Source organism: Octopus bimaculoides, chromosome 10 (assembly GCF_046866305.1).
Source record: "Octopus bimaculoides isolate indiv1 chromosome 10, ASM4686630v1, whole genome shotgun sequence".
Taxonomy (NCBI): Eukaryota; Metazoa; Mollusca; class Cephalopoda; order Octopoda; family Octopodidae; genus Octopus; species Octopus bimaculoides.
In genome coordinates this window covers 17,786,148-17,803,292 of record NC_142937.1, presented here as the reverse complement: position 1 = coordinate 17,803,292, position 17,145 = coordinate 17,786,148, and the positions used below count along the sequence as shown (strand labels likewise).

Here is a 17,145-nt window from a genome sequence, read left to right as displayed (position 1 = left end):
TGAAATAGGACATGCAGCATACCATCACCATGTCCAACTCCACCACAAGTTGTAATCAATGGATGATGATAACCATGTTAGGCCCACAACTTACACAGACTTTGTTTTCTTCAGTAAAATAAAAACCCACAAACATCATTTCCCATGCTGGTATGGGTTGGTTGGCTCAGCAGGATCCAACAGAGCTGTGTCAAGCTTCAATGTCAGTCTTGGCATGTTTCTATAGCCAGATGCCTTCCTGAACACCAACCACTTTACAGTGTCTTCTGGTGTTTTTTATGTTAATCATGAGTAGCTCTGCCAAGTAACTTGCAGCAAGAAAAAAAGGCAGGAAAAGCTCTTCTTCCACTAAACAACGTGAATGTTTGAGATGGAGAAGTAGTTTTAATCCAGGTGTTGGGGGCTGAAGTATGATGGCGGGACAAAGAATATACATGACTACCCTACATTATATGTTTGTTAAAATGAACACGAATACACATACAACCGAACATCACCACCATCAATTAACATCTGTTTTCCCTGCCAGTATGGGTTGAATGGTTTGGCAGGAGCTGGCAAGCCGTAGAATTGCACCAGGCTCCAATTGTCCATTTTGGCCAGATGCCCTTCCTAATGCCAACTACTTTACAGAGTGTACAGAGTGCTTTTTACATGGAACTGGCACCCTAGAAAATCAAAAAGTTCCTTCCCAAGTCACAGGCTCATAAGGCCGATTCTGTTGCATATATACTCCACCTCGATAGAACACCAGTTAGCTAAAGAGTTCATCAGCATCATCGTTTAACATCCGCCTTCCATGCTAGCATGGGTTGGACAATTTGACTGACAACTGGCGAACCAGAAGGCTACACCAGGCTCCAATCTGATCTGGCAGAATTTCTGCAGCTGCATATCCTTCCTAACGCCAACTACTCTGAGAGTGTAGTGGGTGCTTTTATGTGCCACCGGCATGAGGGCCAGTCAGGTGGTACTGGCAACGGCCACGCTCAAAATGGTGTTTTTTACGTGCCACCTGCACAGGAGCCAGTCTAGCGGCACTGGCAATGACCTCGCTTGAATGTTTTTTCGCGTGCCACTGGCATGGAAGCCAGACAGCTGGTGCTCTGGCAACAATCACGCTTGGACAGTGCTCTTAGCGCCCTACTGGCACAGGTACCAGTCATCGAATTTGGTCCAATCACGATTTCGATTTCACTTGTCCCAACAGGTCTTCACAAGCCGAGTTTAGTGTCCTACTCATATTTACCAGCCGAGTGGAGTAATATGAAATGAAGTTTTTGTTCAAGAATACAACGCACTGCCTGGTCCAGGAATTGAAATGACAATCTTATGATCATGAGTGCAACAGTCTAACTGCTAAGTCATATGTCTTCAGACTAGAAAATAGCTGAGAGAAAATGTCAAATACCAGAATTGGTACCTGGATGTAAGTTTTAGTGAAAAAATATAATGCAAAGAAAGAAAAATGTCTACTTACTCTGAGAATGTAGTGTATGTTTCTAGTCTAGCTTTTGTCGTGCAATCAGGTGATCGCAATACAGAGAGTATATCAGTTAATTTCATTTCCTCGTTTGCTTTTGTGACAAGCATGGTTGATGATTATGACCTTAAAAATAAAAAGATAAACATTTATATAAATAGTAAAAACAATAAACAAATCTCTCATATCACAACAGAAAACAAAAAAATTACCAGAGCAGATCTGCCACAACAGATTGGCAAATGAAGCCATAAAGCTGAAGTGGCACACACACTTGATATGTGGTGGACACCAGAGAACAGAGTAGATAGACTTGTGCAGTTTGGTGGTTAGCAGTAAGTCATAACCAAAAATGTACAAAGATATGATGAGATTATGGTGGGTCAATAGTTATGGTATTGTACTACTGAATATTCATCAAGGAGTTTCACTAAGAAAATCATTATCAGTATCACTTTTAACATCCATTTTTTACCTTCTTGTATGGATCAGGTGCCCTTCCTGTCACTAAACATCACTTGTTTCCAAGCAAGGGTAATAATATTCCTCCATGACCAAACATGTTTTTGCAGAATTATGGAAATGAGTGACACCACTTGCATCACAGTGGCACTCATTTACAACTATCACCCACAAGGCTTTGGTTGGCCAGGTGCTATATTAGAAGAAACTTGCTCAAGGTGCCACACAATAAGACTGAACCTAAAACCATGTGACTGAAAGCAAAATTCTTAATCTCACATCCTTGGCCGTGCCTGTTTTAACAAGAGCATCTGCTTTAGAAATTTAATTCAAAACCACATGATCCTGGGTTCAAACTCACTGCGTGACACTGACCAAATGTCCTCTCACACAGCATCAGATCAGCGGCTGTGTGGTAAGTAGCTTGCTTACCAACCACATGGTTCCAGGTTCAGTCCCACTGCATGGTACCTTGGGCAAATGTGAGTAAAACTGTAGTTGAAGACTGCTGAAGTCTATTGGATGATCAGTGCTTGGCTTGCTCTTTAGATGGTAGAGATTATCTGTTACAGTTTCATCATCATCATTTAATGTCTGCTTCCCAGGTTAGCATGGATAGGACGGTTTGGCAGGGAACGGTGAGCTGCAGAGCTGTGTCAAGCTTCAATGTTATCTTTGGCATGGTCTCTATGGATGGATGCACTTCCTAATGCCAACCACATCAGTGTACTGGATGCTTTTTTTCTCTATGGCATCAACACTAATGTGGTTGCTATGTAACTTGCAAGACAAAAACGAACACATAAAAAGGAAAAGGAAAAAGCTTCTACTAAGAGGAAGTATCCGGGAGGGGAAGTTGGAAGTGGACGGTTGTATGCCAGGTGTTGAAAGGCTGAAAGTATGAGAGAGGGACAAATACAGGTGTCTTACTACAGAGGAGATACATAACTGAAGGAGATAAAAGGAAGGTAGTGATGAGGTGCTAGAGAAAACTCTCAAGGTACAAGGTGTGCATGAGAGAACATGGACAGGGGATCATGGGAGGGGATGAGAGGAGTGGATGCTTTCATAAAAGTGTGAGGGGAGAGTAAACAGGTTGAGGTAAAAATATATTGAGTGATGAATAAAGGAGGGGGTGCAGATTGGAAATACCAATATGGAGACGGGGAAGGAGGGAGATATAGGAGTGGCTCAGATAAGAGAATAGAACAGAAATTAGTGGGATGATGTGCAGTTTATATGGTGGCAAACTGGAAGAGTCATTAGAGCATCAGACAGACTGTTCTGACTCTCTGCAATGAGTTCAAGTTACACTAAGGTCAACATTGCCCTTTTATCTTTACTGGGGGTTGATAAAAATAGAAGTACCATCCAGAATAACAGATTGGTGTAAATGTAAGAACCTCAAGCTGGATGTTTTGCAGTATCTGTTCACATTCTCTGCACTTTGGGTTCAATTTTGCCTTCCAACTCTCTTTCCTTGCTTGCTCATGACAGACCATCAAAAGTGATGACAAGTGTCAATCCAAGACATTCATCCTCCTCTGCCTCCAGCACATTGTTTCTCATGGCAACAGACATGGCTGAAAAAGCCAATACAAGATGGGCAAATCTTGTGGCACTGGAAGTGACCCTGAACAAAAGCTGTAGGGGATTGAAGACGTCTCTGTCTCTCTTCATGCAGTCTCCTATTTGGTTTCAAAGTGTTCTACTCCAGCAACACACACATCTCCAAGCCTTCCAATTAACAGCCAGGAACTCCAATAAAAAGGTACCAATCCAGGGTAGTCATCAGCAGAACTGTAAGAATGTTGGACTGAATACATTTGTGGCATTTGTTTCATCTCTTTACACAGAGCTCAAATCATACCATGGTAGACTTAACCAATCATCCAGCTTATACCCACCACCTGACATGTTCTTTAATAGAATTTATATTGTTGCAAACATTTGGGTCTGGTCTTCAGTTTGAGATTATCTCCTTCCCAACAGTTTAACTCTTTAGCATTTAGACCAGCCAAAATACTTTACCCATTTTATGCTCAAACTAGTCAAATCCAGCTTCTCACACCAACCCTACAATAAATATCATTCTAAAAATTAACAATTTACATTCATCTTCTATGCTGGCATGGGTTGGACAGCTTGACAGGAGCTGGAAAGCTGCACCGATTCCATTGTCTGCATTGGCACGGTTTTTACGGCTGGATGCACTTTCTAACGCCAACCACTTTACAGAGTGTACTGGGTGCTTTTTATATGGCACCAACACCAGTGGGGTTCCCAAGTCACCTGAAAGGCGAAGACTTCTCAGCTGGGGGTGTTTAAAAAAATAAGTATTGTATATGGTTAAAATTTTCCAAGAAAAATCAACCTTTCTCAACACCCATTGCTTGATTCTGAGTTTCCATTATTTCCAAAGCCATTTAGAGTCCATTCTATTAGAATTTGGACCAGGACTCCAATCTGAGGACCAACTCAAGACCCATAGTTTCTTTCTCCCTTTCTCTCACCAGTCTCCAAAACAAATGGTTTTGGTCATTGCCTTTCCTCGTCAGACTAAGCCATTAATAAAAACGTAAAAAAAAAAAAAGCATTTATATATTTCGTTTTTACTGTAATTCAATCATTCTGCACTTCTTGGGAGGGGGGGGGCTTTAAATTGTAATTTCTGCTCACTTCAAATTTAGTTTTCCTGAATAAAATCAGGACTGAAACCAGCATTATTATTGCAAACATCCTATCCACTGATCCAAGTAACTAAATTAATCTGCTATAATAGAGAAAAATGAACAGAGGACAGAGCTTTTACGTAGCTGTCAAAACATAGCTGGGGTTTTGATGGAAAGTTGCATGGAATAGACCATTGTTCTGCCCTATGAAGAAAAAGAAAACTCGAGAACAAGCTTCATAAGAGAAATTAACTTGTACTAAAATAGGGTTTAACTTTCCTGATGAAGACAGACTATTAAGCAGTAATGCAGTGCCTTCTCTAGTTAGGGTGGTTCAAGTGGAATTAATTTTTAATTAGACTAAGTGAAAACATTCCCTCCTCTAAGTTTGTTCCCGTCCAATGTCAGAAAGAAATCAGGAAAAGCATATATCAAAAAACTGTAGTAATTATGGAGCTTCTCCAATTCCTCCGGGAAATTCAGTGAATGACACCCACTGCTTGTCTATATTAGGCAGGACAATGAAAGGCCGGAGAGTTTTATATGCAAAAATAAGATGGCACCTAGAACTGCCTAAATCTTAGCATAGACACTGATTACAACCCAGGAAAAAATCCGCGGCGGAGGAACGATAATCCTTTTGAGAATTAATATTCATGTTGAAAATAATTGAGACAGAGGAAATGGCGATCAAATTGGGAGGGATTTTAAAAATGAGAGAAATATGGATATATAAACACACACACACAAATACGTTTTTATAAGAAATTGCGGGAAATCGCCAGGATGTTCCAAATTTAAAAAATGGGTACATAAATATCCTTCCTTCACTTTATTACTCTAACCAAATATTGAAAATACTAAATTTAAAAAAGATATTTAAACTCAATTCATTAAACTACATATAAGTTATAATTTGTGACAAAGATATTTATTTTATTCTCCCGCCTCGTTTTTTTTTATGTAGTAGATAAATAATTGAAGATATTAAATAAAATATAAAGTCGATAAATAGTTTTAGGGAATATTTTAAGCGTATTAGGTCTAATGGATTTTAATGTTCTAAACATCAGCCGAGTCTAATTTTTTTGCAATTAATACTTCATTATAAACACACTAATTAGTAAATAAACAGTTGAAGACATTATATTGAAGTCCACCAAATTAAATATTACTGAAATATTCTTTAGAAATTGTTTTGTTTATTTAGAGTTTCATATTCTAAAAGCACAAATGCTCCAAAAAGTTTTGCAACTGATACTTTTTAAATGCATTACTGAAATTTTCTCCTAAAGTAAAAATGACTAAATATGCCTTACGTCTAAATGTTTAATAAAAATAATAGGAAATAACGGTAAGAAAATGTAAAAGACAATCTTAAAGAGATCAATTACGATACTGTTTACAAAAACAAAAAAGAATTTAGTTGTACGACTTTCTGGTAAATAACAAAAGTCAGCCCAATTTGTTAAAAGTAATTTTCCGTAACAAAATATCTCCAATTGTTTAAAACTACATTTCTACTAAAATCGAAGAAACAACATTACATATATATAAATATGATAATAATTATATTTCCAGCTTCCATCTGAGATTATAGAAGTGAAGAGGTAAAAGACTTTCGTCACTTCAGAAAATAATTTCTATTCATTTAACAAAACATAACACCATAGGTCGGCCATAACAAGGATATCAAAAACACAGTAAAGTGATCAATCTAAGTAAAATGCAAAGAAATTGAATGACCAATAATGAAGATTGCTAATTAAGAATTATTTATAAGAGATAACATAAAACTTACATGTAAATTAAATATACAAACGTTATACACGAACAAACCGACATTATCTCCATGCTTACTTTTCGCGGTAAAACAATATTCAGCGCCAATAAACTGAATATTTGATTGGTCAGAATCTGTCAGGTGACTTTCTATCTACGCATGTGCTAGTAAACATACTAATAAATGACGGACAGACATATACACAAATATATGTAAACAGTCTAATATAAATGGCATAACTGCAATTTAGCGCCTCGTACTCCTTAGACTTCCTTTTTTTTTCATAACTTTTTTTAAATGCATATTTTTTGTTATGAAACGTTGCAGAGATACGGGTTTGAGAATATAGGTAACAAATTATGCTGATAGAATGTAGAAAAAAACATTTTTAGAAGCGATTTAGATCATTCGTACTCCTCCTTTGTTATCACAATTTACGCGACTGTAGCACTTTTTACATTTTTTTTTTTAGAGATTTCTATATTTGAAACATCAGCATTACATAATCTACGCCCTCGAAAACGTATTTCTTCAAAATATCATTTAAAAATATGCATTTTAAAGAGAGTTATGAGGAAACAAACTTGGAAGAGGAAGAATGATCCAAAATTCCTCCTAGATAAAAAAAAAAAAAAATTAATGTTATCAACATAATCGAAGTGTATAACTTCAAAAATATATCTGTAAAATTCCATTAAAGGAAAAAAGACATTTTTTAGCAAGTTATAAAAAAAAAAACAAAGTCTGTAACAGCAAGCACAACACTGGATGTCTAGACACGACATATATACCAAAAGTTAACAGCTGAGCTGTTCACGTCTGTTGAATGGAGAAAGGGTTTGCCTGCGGCAAAACTCAGATTAGACTGTCAATTTTTGATACAATAAACACGACGATTTAGTTTATCCAGCATATTGAGTTCAATATCAGATTATGTTTACAATCAGTTAAAAGTTTCCAATAAATTTCATCACTTACGTTACTATCTATCTCTGTCTACATATACGAATCACTATTCTATAGGAATAGAGAGCAGTCGCTATGCTCCCTTCCATATCATTTATTTGTTCCAGAAGAAGTTATATCGACATCACAGTTAGCAATGAGACCAACTGCAGTTAACGTCCCCGTTTGATTGATTACAATTCAATGGCTGCAAGTAAAACATGTTCAGAAACGGTTAGTGCGGAGCCTGAGAATGGAATAGACATAATACGAATATCGAGAGACGAATGGATTCAGGAATGCCTGGGTGGCGGTGACAGGAAAAAAAACCCAGCTGGTTTTAAGGAATAGATGCCAAAATAGTATGGATAAAATATTTTGTGACTCTAAACAGCCTGTACCCAAAGTGTAGGGAGACATTTTTGGTGATCATGAGTTCGAGCACCTGAAGCTACCTTGAGGGTTCTAGTTACGTGTTATTCGTGTTCAGGGGAAAGGGCGGTAGTGTTTTCTTGATATGTGAAGTATATTGAGTCCTATGGAACGACACAAAACCATAAAAAATAGCTCTATCCTGATGAAGGAAATAATTGACATGACGCCATTGGAAGAAGGACGAAAGGTCTCGCTCTGTTCAAGGGATAAGCGGGAGCTTTGCGGGGAGCCATCTAAGATGTATATGTATGAGGAAGGTGGAATAAGGATAGTATCATCTGGGCTGTTGGCGATGACGACAATTAGACTGGTAAGTTGAAGAGAATGAGCAAAGGGGGTTATAACCTAACATTGGGGCATGCCATTCTTGAGTGTGAATCAGAAAGAATTCTATCAACAAGAAGCCACGATCCAAAACATTAGTGTCAGGGGAACCCAAGATACTCACGTGTCAGACACGGTCGAGTACTTTGTTGATGTTTTATGCAACAATAGTGTTTACCTAATAGTGATTGAATTTTTTTATCCTTAGAGCAGAAACATCAGTGTCACGATAACGGTAGTAGTGGAGCTCCACCGTTCGACGACGGGGATTCAATTGCTTCTCAGTTAACATGTAAGTGGCTGAGTATTCCACAGTTTCGTGTACCCTTAGCATAATTTGCTGATACAGCCAGGGTGACAGTATGTGGCAAGGCTGTATCTTTTGAATTACAAGTACAATCCACCCGCCGGACTGCTATACAGTTTCCAAGAATACAATTTCATTCACAGGATATGGGATGATCCAACGCATCATTTGCCCAAGATACCACGTAGTAAGATCAAATTTGGAACCTCATGTTTGTGAATCTAACTTCATATATCAACACAAGGCCATGTGGTTGGGAAGCAAGCTCCTTACCACACAACTGCGCCTATGCTATATAAATTTTAAAGAATGTGCTGCTATTTCGAGCAGATCGACGGTCTGCGCTGGTTAGTCTGTTTATCTTTGAATAAAAACCGTTGATAGATACCGCTACGATCCTGTAGATCGTGGAATCTTGGATACGTGCCATGAGACATATCTTGTCACACACTGTCAAGGCTGATTCTACCTGAAAAGAGTCCGCTATGTGTATACAAATCTATGGAATACACCATTACTGGATAAATGAGCAGGTAACTGAGTAGTTCAAATAATGGAATAACTGAATTGTTTAGGAGGGGAAAACAATAATGATATAAATATTTATTTTATTCATCAACGAAAGGTTTCACAGAGTTACCCCACTTGAAATGGCGCAAATATACGTTCAGCAATACAAGGGAGGTCACTGTGTTGTATACTTCTTACTTCTGGCAGTGGTGGATCTCCGTCGCTTGACACGAAATTCATTTATTCGATCAATTGATTCTACCTGTGTTTAAATTGAACATTTCACAGATACACGTATCTTTAACGTAATTCTCAAACAGAATCAGCATGTGACAAGCTGTACCTTCTGAATTACATGCATAATCCACCAATGGGCTTTTATATAGTTTATGGTTACAGATTACATTTACCCCACGCCTTAGAACCAAACCCGCGACCTCATTGATGCAAAGCGAATTTGACCAATCAGCCATGCTGCACTTACACACTTAGATAATGACACGATTTACCTTCAATCCCAGTTACAAGTGTACGCTGTGAATTTAAATATACTGTAAATAAATTATACATGTATAAGGTGGTCCTTAAGTTTTTGTCTCTAAGCGAAGGATTGTTTTCATAAATCGTTTGTCTTACGATTTCTTTCTCTTCCTCATAACAGATAACACGTATGTATATGATATATGAATAATACAAAATCACATTGAAAAACAAATCCATAATATAAGTTTTTACAAAAGAAAGACAAAGAAAAGGAAAAAGGGGAAAGAAAAAGAGAAAGAAGAAAAGGAAGCACAATGAAATTTGAAAAAAGTGAAAATTATGATTATTGTAATTAAGCAACATTACTTGATATTACCTACATTCTATATTCCAACTATAAATCTACATCATGTTTGCAAACTTCATACATATAGCGCCTCTTTTCTGTTTGACTGCACCTGGAGGAAATTTTAAAATCTGGTGTATTGATGTCATTTTCCACACTGAATCTCAGGGGCTGATTCACAATGAAACGCAAAGGCACCCTCGGCAAAATTTGAACACAACGTATAGAGTTGAGTAAGCATTTTTGTTGGGTGTGTTAAGGGTTTTGCCAGCTCGCCGCCTTTATAATTTTAATTAATGGCAACGATTTCGGTTTATATTGGAAATATAAGTAAAGAACGGCATTGTCAACGAAAATAAACAATAGAAAAGCAATGATTAAAAAATTACCAGAATATTATTTTAAATTTAGGTACATCAGTTTAAAAGATTCTTTTTCTTTTAATCTTTCTAGTTACGTAATGTAACAAAAGTATTTGCGTGGAAATTCGTATTTAATTTATCTCAGCTGGCCATAATAAATACAGATTGTAACCATGATGAAGATATTACATGCCGAGGGAAAAATAATACAAAAGGAACTACCAAACTCCTTTAATTTCTGTTCCCTTTTTCTTGATAAACGAAAAATAAAGCGATGTTTATTGAAGAACAAAATTGGTATGCAGCGATTCTAGACATCCTAAATTTCATCAAATGCCCTTGGGTTATAGACAGTATGTGTTCATGTGGCTGTAACTGAATGACTCGTATTTAAAATATAACTTTTATGATGAAAATCAAACAAAATTTCTTCGCTAAATTCTTGATACGGCTTCTGTTGCAAGGGAGATAACTTTCACTAAGCGAAAACCTCAAACGCTTTTATGAACAATAATGTCGTTAGTGAGGTTTTTTTCAACGGTCAATTTATTACTTACTGTATTTGAGTTGGCGGGCATTTGTTTGGTTTATAGTCATAAACTGAAAGTGGAAAAGTAGCAAAAGCAATCAGCATTGTTATTTTTAAAGAATTGAAATTTTTAATTACGTTTTCCAGAATCGTAATCTCCATATTTTTTAACGTGGAATCTACTGCTCCCCCCCCAAAAAAAACAATTTTCGGAGAACATTTAACACAAAAACTGGGCAGCGGGTGAGGTGGGTGGGTGTCAGATGATTAAAAGTTTTTAAAGGTAAAAAATTTAATTTTTTGAACAAAATATTCTTTCCCGACTGTAATTTCCATGGTATGAAACTCAGGAATACTAGAAATTGAACGAAACAGTTACCCTAATTTCATGCCATTTCTGTTCTTCATGAAGTAGTGATAGCGATCCTGAAAGTTTGCCTGTCAGGATTTGAAAATAGGTGTAATAGTAAAAGTATACCAAGGTTTGAAAAGCTGCCACAAGATTACACAAAGTTCTTGACTAATCTAAAAAGTATCGTTGGCCTGGCATATTAACAGAAAGCTTATAAAGTATTTTGCACAAATCCATAATCCTTCAGTAATAACTGTGATGTGTGCGCGCGCGCGCGCGCGCGTGTGATCATCATCATCATTGTTTAATGTCCACTCTCCATGCTGGCATGGGTTGGATGGGTTGACATGGAGCTGGCTAGCAGAGAGCTGTCCATCCAGACTCCAACTGTCTGCTGTGGTATAGTTTCTACAGCTGGATGCACTTCCTAATGCCATATATATATATATATATATATAAGCACCAGAAAATTTGATGAGAGTTAAATTATTGAATGTTTGCCATATTCTGACACCACTGTGTTAATGTATAAGTTACCCATCATATGATGAGTAAAACTCAAATGTATGCATATATATAGTTTGTCAGAAGGGAAACAATAGCTTCATAGTGTGCATGTGTGTGTGTGTGTGTATTCAAAAGAAATTTTAATTCAAACTTCATTGCAAGTTGTTACTACACTTGTTACTGAAGTCTCATACTGCACCATAATATTATCTTGTCCCACCTTGAAAAACACTCATCTAGATTTAGTTCCTACATTTTGGAAACAACATGCTGTACTGCTTCGCATTCATACTGGGAGCTCCAATAGAAACATTTCAAAGTGTTTGGGTGTCAATCTGAGGACAGTGCAATCTGAGGACATGTACTGAGAGTGATAAAAGTCAAACATCCACTCAACTTCATGGTGTTTGGTGTGATCGCTCATGATGATGATGAGTAGTGCTGCCCTGGGTCGAGAGGGTGGCTGCTGGAAGACCCTCAGTCTGGCAACAAGACTCTATACCATGTCACACAAGCAGGAGAACCCAATCATGGCTGTTAGACAATTTCTGCGACCACATCACCTCTAACAACTGGCCCCCTAACTCTCCAGACTGCAACCCCCTTGATTATTATGTGTGGGATGCAGCTGAGTGAGTGACAAACAAAATTCTTTGTAACACCAAAGATGAACTGAAGGCAAGGATTATGACAGCAAACAAGGAGACCTTCCAGAAGAGTTGCAGGAGATTCCGAACTTTTCTGCAGGTCGTGGTTGAAGCCAACAACGATTTTATTGAATAAATTTACTCTTTAGTGTTCAAAGATATTTTTATGTAATTTTGGTAAAAATATCTGTTAAAACGAGATCTGAGTGTTATTTTCATTTTTGCATAATTTAGACAACAGTTTCGTCACCACACCCTGTATGTACGTGTGTCTGTGTGTGTGTGTATTCATACATACACACACACACACACACACACATATATATATATATATATATATATATATATACATACATACATATATATAAGTGTGTGCGTGTGTGTGTACATATATATATAAATGCATGTGTGTGTTTGTGTGTGTATATATATATATATATATATATATATATATATATATATATATATATATATATATACTATGAGGAGATGTAGAAAAGTTCCTGGTTTTAAGGTTATTGTGAAAGGCCTAGTTGGAGGCCCAACCTTCCAAGTTCTTTTACAAGGCTTAGAAAAGCTGAAGGACTGCTGCAATAAGTGTGTGAATCTGAGAGGGGAATATGTTAAATAAAACCATAATTAACTGATACCAGAAATATTCAGGAATTTTCAGGATACATTACTTTTATCTGGAAACACTTTCAGGTAATCATAGGTTTCTCCTTACAGGTTGTGAGTTCAAACCTGTTGCTAATCTTAAGCAAAGCACTTAATTCTACATTATTTCAGTTTACTTGATTATAAGTACTATGTTTTTTTTCTTCATGGGGAGGGTTCTGGCAGGTGGAGAGAAATACTTGGGTAGTGAAATGACAGAACTGGTGGAGCATTAAAACCTTCCTCTGATGTTGCTGCACCTTTTATGTGTCCAAAGCTTACATTGGGTGCATCTTCTGGAATTTCTACCAACACCTTTTCTACAGATTGAGCAGGGCCATCAACCTGAAGGGATTTGCGATTTGTCTGTCTTCCTACTTACTGAGATTTTGGTTTTTGCTAGATTAACTCTAAGGCCCTTTGATTCTAGGTCTTGCTTCTATACCTGAAACGTCTTCTCTAGTTCAGGTAGTGATTCAGCTATAAGAGCAAGGTCATCAGCTTCCAGGGCAGCCTGTCTTGAATTCCTCTGTTATTGCTTGGAGGACTATGATGGACAAGAGGGGGCTGAGCACCGATCCTTGGTGAACCTTTACTTGTACCCTGAATTCTTCACTGTACTTGTTGCTCACCCTCACTTTACTGGTAGTGTCCCTGTACAAGGTTTGAAAGGCTCTTACTAACCACTCATCTATCCCTAGTTTCCACACTGACCACCAGTTAAGGGATCGAGGGACCCTGCCAAAAGCTTTCTCCAAGTCAGCAGAAACCAAGTACAGAGGTTTAAACCTGAGAGAAAATGGGAAATTATGATTGTCAAGCTTTACACAAAAATGTTAATGATATACATAACCCAACAGAGGGAGCTCTACATCATCATTTGACTTGCTAGAAATAGCAGTTGTATCTTACTGTCTTAAAACAGGAGACATTAGATAATGTATTTAATGTATTTCAAAATACATTATCATTGTCAATAGGATGACCTTTACCTGATCACTGTTGATAGATCTACTCAGTCAGAGCCATCTTAGGGCTAAACAGCAATGATATACATCTGTCCTCACATCTATCTTTATAATCTACTGGAATAGTGTTTATCTTCAGTTTCTAACCTTTTTTTCTGTGGAATGACTTGAACTCAGTATTTTATGTTAGTGAGTTGTTCACAGTGTAGCCTTTGATTACAGCAATGATTTATACCACATTGAAGTGGTAAATCTTGTAATATACTTGTATTAAGAGCAAATTATGTTGGACACTGATAAGGATATGCAACAGTGAAAGAACAGGATGCAGACCACAAGTTTGATAACTGGTTATTTAGAATCAAAATGACTTTGACATCTCTGCCCTCATTAACATTATAAGTGAATGTGGAATGGCAGTAAACTGAAATGCAACTAAAACTCCTTGGCCCTGCTGAACAGGATCTTGCATTTTACTCCCTGTGATGGATACTTAACACCATGATGCTTTATCTACTTAGAGAGTCATCATGTACATATAAATGATAATAGTGAAGGCAGAGAGTTTCTTACAATGTGAATAGGAAAATGTTTACTGACCTTTGTACATTTCAGGGACAAAAGGTTTGTTGTTAGGAGTAAACAGAGTAAAGAGCAGTAAAAGGTGCAGTTGAGGTCGTGTGGTAAGAAGTTTGCTTCCCAACCGCATGGTTCTGGGTTCAATCCCACTGCATGACACCTAAGGCAAATGTCTTTTACTATAGCCTCAGGCCATCTAAAGCCTTGTGAGTGGATTTGGCAGACAGAAACTGAAAGAAGCCTGCCTTGTATGTGTGTGTGTGTGCGTGCGCGCGTGCATGTGTGTTTGTTCCCTACCACCACTTGACAACCAGCATTGGTGTGTTTATGTCCCCTTAACTTAGTGGTTTCATAAAAGAGACCCGTAGAATAAGTACTAAGCTTGAAAAAAAAAAAAAAAGAAGTACTGGGATCAGATGATTCAACTAAAATTCTTCTAGGTGGTGCCCCAGCATGGTCGCAACCTAATGACTGAAACAAGTAAAAGATAAAAGATGAGAACCAAGAAATGTTCGTCTGTATAGTATGAGCCGTGTTGATTGTTGTGTGGACAATGACTCCATAGTGTCTGTGCCAGTGATGGTGGCACTAAAGGGTGATTATTGTTTAATTCTGATGATGTGACTTTCTGCCTGTTTTATATAAAGGTTATTATTAAACTGTTTCCTTTTCAGATTATTACATGCTATCTGTCTTCATTATTCCTTTGTTATCACAATGCTTTATGCAAGCTACAACACTCTTCTTATATAAATAGTTATTTCTTTAGATTAAACACAAACTAACTTTTGTAGCAGAAGGTGTAAACAGCAACTGAATTGATCACAATGTATGACTGGTACTTGCAATAAAATTGGTTTGAGCACAGAACAGGAAAGAAATAAGGTCAAACTCTAAATGCTGTTTTCTAGGTAACTAATCTGGAGTTTCACCATTTTTGTCAGTTATGTGATAATGTTAATTGTTAACTTGATAATGATAATTGTAATTGAAATAGCAGCTGCTCCTTACTAACCTGAAAGCAGACATTGGATATTGTATTCAAAATACATTATTACAATAAATAAATAAGTCAAAAAAGTGTCAAGCTAGCAGAACTGTTAGCATGTTGAACAAAATGCTTGGTGGCATTTTGCTTGTCTTTATAGTCAAAGTTCAAATTGCTTGCTAATTTTTACAGTGTAGCCATTGATTACAGCAGTGAGTTACCACACTGATGTGGTAACTCTGGTATCCTTGTATCAGCAAGTGCAAAATATGTTGGACATTGTAGGAATAGAATGCAAAGCTCCAGTATGATAACTGGTATAATAACTGGTATACTCGTATCAACAAGAGCTTAATATGTTGGACGCAGATAAAGACACAGCACAGCGTTAGTAACAAGACTATTGGTAGTCTCCCAAGTTTGAGAAAGACAATTCTGTAATTTCTTACCAAACAACCTGCAGATGATTTGTTTATAGGGATCAAATGTTTTTACTGTACATTAGTTCTTATCCGTAGAAGCGCAATGGCCTAGTGGTTAGGGCAGCGGACTCGCGGTCGTAGGATCGCGGTTTCGATTCCCAGTCCAGGCATTGTGAGTGTTTATTGAACGAAAACACCTAAAGCTCCACGTGGCTTCGGCAGGGGGTGGTGGCGAACCCTGTTGTACTCTTTCACCACAACTTTCTCTCATTCTTTCTTTCTGATTCTGTTGTACCTGTATTTCAAAGGGCCAGCCTTGTCACACTCTGTGTCACTCTGAATCTCCCCCAGGAACTACGTTAAGGGTACACATGTCTGTGGAGTGCGCAGCCACTTGCACGTTAATTTCACGAGCAGGCTGTTCCATTGATCGGATCAACTGGAACCCTCATCGTCGTAACCAACGGAGTGCCAACGAGTTCTTATCCTTCCATAACACCAACATTGCCTGTAGAAGTACACAATGTGACGACACATCGGATATTGAAATGATGACAGAGTAACGTGAAATGAAGTGTTTTGCTCAAGGTCAAAACACACTGACTGGTCTGGGAATCAAAATCAAGATACAAACCACACAACTGATAACTAGTTGTTTAGTGCCATAATGGCTTTGACATCTCTGCTCTTATTAACACTATAAGTGTTAATAAGTGCGTGTGGAATGGCAGCAAAACTGAAATGAAACCAAATCTTCATGGTTTAGATAAATAGGATCTATGATACTTAGCAAGTCATCACATGCATATAATAAGTTATAGTGAAGTTAGAGTGCTTCTTACAATGTGATGACAAAACAGTGAATTAACTCCTATGTCTTTCAAGAACAAAAGCCCATCATCAGAAGTAAACAACCACGAAATGTTTGTACATTGCCAGCCATGTTAAATTGATGTATGGACAGCAATTCCACAGTATCCATGAGAGTGGTGGCAGCAATTGGTAATTACTGTGAATTCTGATGTGCCTTTATGCCTGGAATATACAAAAGGTTATTAACCCTTTCGTGTTTAATCAGGCCAAAATTGTTTTCCAGTTTTATGCTCAAACCAGCCAGCTCTGACCTCTCACACCTACCCTACAAAGTCATTCTAAAAATAAGCAGTGACATCATCAAAATCTCAGAGTTACAAGATGCTGTACAATTAACTTAAAACAATGTAATTAAACAGGCTTTACATTTGCCAGAGTAATCTGAATGCTAAAGGGTTAAACTGTTTCTATTTCACATTGTAAGAAAATTCTGTCTTCGCTATTATTTTTTTGTTGCAATACTTCAAGCAAGCTACAAAACTCTTCTTATGTAAATAGTTATTTCTTTAAA

General features: G+C 37.4%; 1 protein-coding gene across 4 annotated transcripts in view; it reads right to left on the bottom strand.

Annotated features, from left to right (window-relative positions):
- LOC106883982 (uncharacterized) overlaps window positions 1-7,474 on the bottom strand; it is a 51,333-nt gene extending 43,859 nt beyond the window's left edge. For 3 of the 4 annotated variants that reach the window (XM_089358431.1, XM_089358433.1, XM_089358435.1), the window contains exons 1-2: window positions 6,419-6,502; window positions 1,481-1,609 (exon numbers count right to left, since the gene is read on the bottom strand). In XM_089358431.1, coding sequence (XP_089214557.1) covers window positions 1,481-1,593 — 113 coding nt within the window. In that variant the 5' untranslated portion in view covers window positions 1,594-1,609; window positions 6,419-6,502. Of the gene's footprint in view, window positions 1-1,480; window positions 1,610-6,418; window positions 6,503-7,378 lie in introns of those variants that run through there. The other variant, XM_089358432.1, reaches the window with a different exon arrangement.
- Between the last annotated feature and the right edge of the window lie 9,671 nt (window positions 7,475-17,145).